Genomic DNA, 8,125 nt, shown 5'->3' with positions numbered 1-8,125 from the left:
CGGAGGCGGGGCGAGGACGACGACGTAAAGGGAAGGCGAGATTGCGCAATACCGGTCTCCTCCATCCTCCTCCTCCTCCTCAGGATAATAATAAAGTCCGAGAGGGCGCAGAGCCACCAGCTGTCCTCCATCCTCTTCCTCCATCCTCTTCCTCATCACTCAGCACAGCATGGAGCCTTTAAATACATGTAGAAGTCAGAGTGTCTAATAGTTTGAAATTATAAAGTGCAGCTTTTTCGGCCGTAAACACACACACACACACTCTCTCCCACACACACCTCCAGCTCCATCTCTGGACTCCCTGAGGCGGACTGTCAGATGTTCGGCCTGGAGGATTGTTTCCAAAGGAGCTGAAGCGCTCTTTGTGCCCACGCACACACTCACTCCCCCCCTCCCCCCCCCTCCCCTCGCCCCTCCCCTCCCGTGCGTAATACGGTTTGGCACCAGGGCGCGCAGCGCGTAAACAAAAGCACATTGTCGCTCCGCTCTCAGCCAGTCTGCGGGTCCGAGTGTGAGAGGAGCGGACAGGAGAACGGCTTCACCACAGAGAGAGAGAGAGAGAGAGGGAGAGAGAGAGGGAGAGAGGGAGAGATGGAGTCATGATCTCTGCAGGAGGCTCCAACCCGTAAGGTAATAAAAGCTCTTCTTCTAATGACACAGCTGCGTGTAAAGTGGAGTGATCTCATGTTTCTGTCTCTGTTTCATTCAGGGTCACTCTGCCGGACAACACTTCACTGAAACACACAAAGACTCAGAGCTGCAGGTAATATTAAGATCAATCATGCAGAACATGTGCAGAGTGTGTGCAGCTTTTGTTTCCATGATCTTCATCACAGATTCATCTCTCATCTGTGAAGTCAACGTTTCCTGCTGATTTCTGACAAATCAAGACAACAAACATTCAGAATGATGAAACGGTGCTGATTCCAGGGATGTGTGTGTGTGTGTGTGTGTGTGTGTGTGCTCTCCCCTGCCTGCAGCGTGTCCGTGGGGCTGCAGCGCGTCATGCCGTGCGTCCAGACCCAGTGCGGCTCGTCTCCGCAGGGCGCCAGTCCGGCCTCCCAGGGCGCCGGCGGGGAGCGCAGCTGCGACTTCCTCACTCCGGAGTTTGTCAAGTTCAGCATGGATCTGACCAACAGCGAGGTCTCCGCCGCCACCTCGGCCCCCGGCTTCGGCCCTCTGGAGACCTACGGCTCCGGCTACGACGTCAAGTCCCCGTGTCTCTTCCAGGTGCCGGTCCAGGCCGAGCTGCCGTGCGTCAAGGTGGAGGACGCGCACGGCTGTCCCGGGTACCAGCCGAACCCGCAGCAGGCGGACGAGCTGCTCTCCTCCCCGGGCTCCGTGTACTATTACCGCTCCCCGTCACCAATCACGTCCAATTTCCAAGCCGCGCCAGGACACATATGGGAGGACTCCGCGTCTCTCTACACGTTCCGACAAGACTACTACCGGAAGAACGCGCTGTCCCGCTTCTCCCTGTTCTCCCTCAAACACACGCAGCACGGCGGGCAGAACTTGGCCACCTGTCAGATGAAATTTGACGGATCTCTCCACGTGTCCATGAACCTGGACGCGCCCGGTGCGCACACGGCGCTGGACGGTCCCGGGGCTTTGGGCTCCGGGGGCCTCGGGAAGCAGCCCGGTGTGGGATTTCCTCACCCGCTCCAGCTCGCCCACGGCCACCACCACCACGGCCACCACCACCACCACCTGGACTACCAGGCCCCCTCGGCCCACAGCCGGGGCGCGCTGCTGGCGGAGGGGCTGTGCGCGGTGTGCGGGGACAACGCAGCCTGCCAACACTACGGAGTGCGGACCTGTGAGGGCTGCAAGGGCTTCTTCAAGGTCTGAGTGCCATGGAAGCTGATTCTGATTCTGATTCTGATTCTGATTCTGATTCTGATTCTGTATTTTGTAGTTCTACTGAAATATATATTTTCATATATTTGCCATGCAGTGCAAATAATAATTAAAAACATAACAACATATTACAATAGTTTCAGATATCACTAAATATCTGTAAATGCATTTGAACTTATTTGAAAATTTCGAAATATAAAAGTCTCCGTTTCCACACTTGTACACTATAAATGTAATCAATCAGAAAAATGAAAGTCTGAGCCCAGTAGATGCATGTAAGTCCGTCATTTAGGATGATGTGAGCCCCCCCCCCTGAGACCTTGCCTGGCCCCCTATATTAGACTTCCTGCTTCAGATGCACGTTTTGATCTCTTGACACGCGTTAGGAGCAAATGTTCTATATGAAAATGCTCACCAACGTGCCATGAATTAAAAACCTCCCCTTCTGCAGCCTGAAGGAGATTCCCGAGGGCGTTCCTCCGGATTATGACTGCCCACGACTCCCGTGTTTACCCAGCCTGCCCTGTCCTCCTGTGGCTGAACGCCTTCGCCGGCCTCACAGAGCCCACAGGGGCCCGGAGAGACGCTGCTCATTTGTTAAAGATCGTTCAAGGCGCTAAATGCTTCAGAGAAGTGGTTAGAGAGGGGATTGTCTGTGTCCCTCCAGGGACAGGACGGGTCCCTGTGAGGCAGCGTCCCCAGATCCAGCGCTCAGATCACATATGAGAGAGACCGCAGAACCCCTGGAGAACAGAACTGTGAGGGTTCTATAAGTCATTTCAGTGTCCAGTATAGGGTCAAGGAACCCTGTGGGTCAGAAGGTCTCAAAGTGATGTCATCCATAGTAAGCACAGGGTGGTTTCATCTGATTTGTTGACATCTAAATCTGTCTTCTCTCTCCAGCGCACAGTGCAGAAAAAAGCCAAATACGTGTGTTTGGCTTCTAAAAGCTGCCCGGTGGACAAACGCAGGAGGAACCGGTGTCAGTACTGTCGCTTCCAGAAGTGCCTCACAGTGGGGATGGTCAAAGAAGGTGAGACGTGTCGGTGCGTGTGTCAGCTCTCACGTCGGCTCTGCTTCAACCTGCCTGAGCTCACGTCTGTCCTCTCTCTTTCACGCTCAGTGGTGAGGACCGACGGTCTGAAAGGTCGCAGGGGTCGCCTCCCGTCCAAACCCAAAGCGCTGCCGGACCCCTCGCCCCCCGTCAGCACCCTCCTGAGCGCCCTCATCCGGGCCCACGTGGAGTCTAACCCTCCACCCTCGCGCCTCGACTTCTCCAAGGTGAGCAGGAGTGACCGCCGTTCATCCAGTTAACCTCATGAAGCAAAGCTGTCACTCAAAACACGACTCTGATACAAAACAGTGAAATTTAAGACTTTATTCATGAGACATTTTGACATTTTTATTTTATTTTGACAAAATTTATTAAGAAAACTTTTCATCAAATCCATTGCATTTGAAAAAAATAATAATTAAACAATACATTTTATATTATCAGATTTGAAGTAAAGTAAAATTTCTTATTTGCAAAAATATAATATTACACAAAATCCAGATCTCTCCTCAAACACACTGACACTCTGTGAGAAGGTGACATGTTGCCTGTCTGTTATTTGTGTGACACGTTGCCGGTGCTGAGTTGACCTTGTGACCTTTCCCTGCAGTTCAAGGAGAGCACGTCCAGTCCGCTCAGAGACGACTCGCAGCACGTCCGTCAGTTCTACGACCTCCTGACCCGCTCCATGGAGGTGATCCGAGGCTGGGCCCAGAAGGTCCCGGGCTTCACCTCCCTGCCCCGGCACGACCAGGACCTGCTCTTCTACTCCGCCTTCCTGGAGCTCTTTGTCTTGCGGCTGTCGTACAGGTAAGACCCTCGCTCCTGAGCGTACAAAGGTTTTTGACGTCTCTCTCTATTCCACGCTTGTTGTTGATGTCCAGCTGTCTTCCTGTTTCAGATCCAACCCGGCGGAGGGGAAGCTGATCTTCTGCGATGGCTCCGTGTGGCACCGGCTGCAGTGCCTGCGCGGCTTCGGCGAGTGGATCGACAGCATCGTGGAGTTCTCCGCCAACCTGCAGCGGATGAGTCTGGACGTCTCCACCTTCTCCTGCATCTGCACCCTGGCCCTGGTCACCGGTGAGTGAGTCCACAGCAACAAACGCTGCATTCAGGGGTCCAATGTAAACGGTAGAACTGTGCTCTTATCGCCATTTCACACTTTCAGAGCGTCACGGACTGAAGGAGCCGAAGAAAGTGGAGGAGCTTCAGAACAGCATCATCAAGTGCTTGAAGGACAACAGGACGTGCACGGACGGAAGCCCCTGCTGGTCAAACCACCTGTCCAGACTTTTGGAAAAGCTCCCTGAACTCCGCACTCTGTGCATCCAGGGCCTGCAGAGGATTTTCTACCTGAAGCTGGAGGATTTGGTGCCGCCGCCCGCAGTCATAGATAAGTTATTCCTGGACACGTTGCCATTTTAAGGACATACGCCAGCTTTTCTCTTCCAAAAGCACGGCGATGGGATTGAGACCTTTACCTTTGCTTTGACATTCCGGGGCTGTCGGCTCTGAGCTCAGCATGAACTCCACCTGAACGCCTCATCATCTTCATCTTCATCTTAACGCTGAGCCTCAGCATCAGATTTTTTTCCGCAAAAACCAACTGAACAAAATAATGACTTTGACATCGGAAATCAAACAGAATGAAGATGGGGACCGTTTGTTTTGGGGACGTAAGTGTATTTGAGAGAGAGTGTAAGTGAGGTAAACACTCGTTTTCACTCCTCCTGCCTGTTAAAGCTGTTTTTTTTATACCAGATAAATGTGTCCTATAGGATAAATCCTGTTTTTCTTTCTCATTAGTGGTGATGATGAAGCTCTACCCTGTCTGTTGTGCTCTCACAGATTTATGGAGTGGATATGAAACATTGTTATATTGTCCATGCTTTCATAAATAAATGAATAAATTATGATGTAATGACGCCGACATCATATCTTTATATTTTTCAGTTCTTTGTCCTCAAAGAGAGAAAAGTAAATACTTACTGCGTTTACTTTTCATTTAAATTCTTAAAATCTCCTTTGATTCCTCTGAAATATCAACAAAATCTCAGCTTTTAGTTTTTTACTTGTCACACAAGTTGTATAAATTTAACGCCTTAATTTAACGCTTTAATGTTTCAATATATTGTACAACATTTCCACATTTTAACTATTTAAACATTTTAACGCCATCACAGCTCATTAAGCCCTAATTTGAAATTCAAACTGTTTCAGGTTTAATAAGAACATTTCATGATTTTCTAAGCTTTTATTCAGAAAACAAATGTCGTTAATTACAGTTAAATGAAAGAGACTCTTTATGTGTGGGAATAGATGAAAATCAACATTAGACAAGTTCATTCAATTTCACCAAAAACACAAAATCACATTTTTATTTTGTGATTTGATTTTGTTAAAATCTTAAAACCTAATGAACTCATCAGGTCACATGTGGAGTCTGTTTGGTTCGTGTGTGTGTGTGTGTGTGTGTGTGTGTGTGTGTGTGTGTGTGTGTGTGTGTGGTGCCTCATCCTCATACAAAATGGCTTAAATGTGATTTGCAACATTTGAGTGAGTAATGATTTCCTTCTTGCTTGAATCTGGACGGAGCTCCATCAGCCTCCAGTGACAGCAAAACCTTTAAAGCCTAAAGCATGAATATGACTCTAAATGTCGAATTATCATAATCAGGGCTTGGGCGAGGAAGTAAATCATTGGAAATCATCCCAGCTGATTCTGCATCGGCTCGGCTGCGTCTGCACACACTCTGACACGCTCCGGCTTCAGTCCGGGGAGGGGGGATCGATTTATAGTTTGATAAAGGTCTTATGGAAAAAAACATAGGACGATGTTCCAGAGGAGGTTTTAATAAGCGAGCGGATCGATAGACGAGGACGCTCAGAGATAGAAATGAGTCGATGGGAGATATGGGAGAAATGTCCAATTTATTCTGATGATGACGGTGACTGACAAGCAGAGAGAGCAGGGGGGGGGGGGGGGGGGGGTAGAGAGAGAGAGAGAGAGAGAGGGGCAGAGAGGGAAAGAGAGGGGGCCCTGGCTGTGGCCCCTGGTCGAGCTCCTGGTCTTGGCCCCCCCAAATGCTCCTGGTCTTGCCCCCCCCCCCCAGGCTGCTAGGTGCGGCCCTGCATCTTTATCTCAGGAGCCCGATTTTTCTGGGAATTTGTGAGGGCCTGAGCGCCGGCTTTCATCTCAGCATCCAGCCTCCTTCAATATGGCTTAACCCTTATCAGAGGACCCAGAGACCCCGAGCACCGAGACCACCGAGGACGGATTTACAGACGGGGACGGCCGGGTTCCTTTCAACGCGTAATCCATTGCAGATTATTGGAGATTACTGATCAGATGCTTCAACGGCTGCCGAGGTAACGAGAGAGTTTGTTTACAGGCAGAAGACAAGAAGACAAGAAGACAGGAAGACAAGAGTCCATTATTTTACTATGTTTTAACTAAAATAATCAAACTCTTCATTAAAAGAGAATAATAATTGAACTTTATTAAACTATTTCTTTACAGGTTCCTTGTTCGCTGTGTTGATCCTTTGTACTAATGTGTGTGTTTGTGTTGTGCCACCAGAGGGCGCCCTTATGTCTAACATGGCAGGACACATGCCACAGTTTGAGAACCGCTGCTTCAAAGGAAACTCTCAAATTGTCTTTTTTTGCCCTTTAAAGGAAAAATCAAATGTGCCGTGTTTTATGCGCTTTTCCTGCAAAAAACACGATGACGTCACTTTCATTGCACAGTGATGTCATTGTGTTTGCCCCCCCTCTCTCTCTCTCTCTCTCTCTCTCTCTCCTTCTACATACATATACAGTATATATAATATATAAGTGTTCATTTCTTTAGGTCTTATTTTCACATCACATTACATCATTTACTTGTGTTTTAAAACATTTTTGGAATTGTAATGTAAATCCTGTCACAATATTCACTTCTTAAATAAAGGAAATCTCCAAAATGAAGCGTTCTCTAAATCGCATTAAAACAAAAACAACCAACAATAATTGGAAGGATTAGCGTCTCTGATCTGTGAGGCACTTGAATTAGCAGCTTGGATTATTCTGCTGTGGGGACGAAGAGCAGAATCCACGACAGCGTCCCAGATGAGACATCAAGCACCCAAACTGTTCTGCTTCAAGAGCCGCTACGTGATCCAGAGTCCACAAGCTGCTCAAATATGGCTCTGTTGGTTCCTGGACTAATATGATAACTTTCAATGGAGGGTTGTACGTGTGTGTGTGTGTGTGTGTGTGTGTGTGTGTGTGTGTGTGTGTGTGTGTGTGTCTCGGGGGTCATTTCTCCACGTGTTTGCTCAAGGCGAGGCTCCTTCAGGAACATCCAGAGAAAGGTGTGATTGCTGTGACATGCATGTGGAGTCGCTATGGTTTCAGCTGTCAAACTGAACTTGTCTGCTTGATCTGTTCTCATTATTAACATTCAGGAGGGAGAACACAGACCCGAACCCGAACCTGAACCTGAACCCCATCAGTCCGTGTTTTATTTTAGTGTTTTTTTTCTATTTCCCACCAGAAGACACTCAGAGAGCTGAAATACAATTCAAATGTGTTTATGATTGATCTGAAACACATGCCTCATGCCTAATTTGGCCTTGTTCTTCCTGTTTTATTGTGTAGTTCCTGTCTGTCAGTGTGATTGTCGGCCCCGCCCTGATTAGGTTCACCTGCTCCTGCCGTGCCTCACATGTTCTCCATCATGCCTCGTTCCCTGGTGTATAAAGTGTGTGTGTGTTTGCTTTGCTCGTGTCAAGTGTACCTGTGCTGCTTCTCCTGTGTGTGTGTGTGTGTGTGTGTGTGTGTGTGTGTGTGTGTGTGTGTGTGTGTGTGTGTGTGTGTGTGTGTGTGTGTGTGTGTGTGTGTGTGTGTGTGTGTGTGTGTGTGTCCTGAGCCCTGAGCTCAGACAGTATATTTGGCTTTTGGTGAATTCTGGGAAATTCTTAGGTTTTTTATTTTACTTTTTTTTTCCCATGTGGATACATAGAGCCAATCACAGAGCTGTGAGGGTGAGGAGGGTGAAGAGGGTGAAGAAGAGGGCGAGGAAGGCGCCACACTTGAGAAAGATCTCCATCGCCCGTCTATCACGCTCTATCTCTGCTCTCCAAAGACGGCCGTTTGATGGGGAATGAGCGAGTTGGGGGCTGCGGAGGATTGTGAGGATTATGAGGATTGTTTGAGGATTATGAGGTTA

At 48.7% G+C, this 8,125-nt stretch overlaps 1 protein-coding gene across 1 annotated transcript; it reads left to right on the top strand.

Annotated features, from left to right (window-relative positions):
- The first annotated feature begins 1,005 nt into the window (after positions 1-1,005).
- Positions 1,006-4,660, top strand: LOC142988337 (nuclear receptor subfamily 4 group A member 2-like). The gene is made up of 6 exons (XM_076137468.1): positions 1,006-1,845; positions 2,764-2,893; positions 2,984-3,141; positions 3,525-3,724; positions 3,816-3,994; positions 4,083-4,660. The coding sequence occupies exons 1-6, from the start codon at positions 1,006-1,008 to the stop codon at positions 4,337-4,339; spliced, it is 1,764 nt and encodes a 587-aa protein (XP_075993583.1). The 3' UTR covers positions 4,340-4,660.
- Positions 4,661-8,125: the final 3,465 nt, after the last annotated feature.

The sequence above is a fragment of the Genypterus blacodes genome, unplaced genomic scaffold, assembly GCF_046128005.1.
Source record: "Genypterus blacodes isolate CSIRO-AG114 ecotype Tasmania unplaced genomic scaffold, CSIRO-AGI_Gbla_v1 ptg000320l_1, whole genome shotgun sequence".
NCBI lineage: Eukaryota > Metazoa > Chordata > Actinopteri > Ophidiiformes > Ophidiidae > Genypterus > Genypterus blacodes.
This window is presented reverse-complemented; position numbering and strand designations above follow the sequence as displayed.

Bases quoted from the DNA above. Each gene is read 5' to 3' on its own strand.
- LOC142988337 (XM_076137468.1), top strand. From the start codon at position 1,006: ATGCCGTGCGTCCAGACCCAGTGCGGCTCGTCTCCGCAGGGCGCCAGT. The intron at 3,142-3,524 runs GTGAGCAGGAGT...CTTTCCCTGCAG, and splicing joins CGCGCCTCGACTTCTCCAAG to TTCAAGGAGAGCACGTCCAG. The intron at 3,725-3,815 runs GTAAGACCCTCG...TTCCTGTTTCAG, and splicing joins GTCTTGCGGCTGTCGTACAG to ATCCAACCCGGCGGAGGGGA.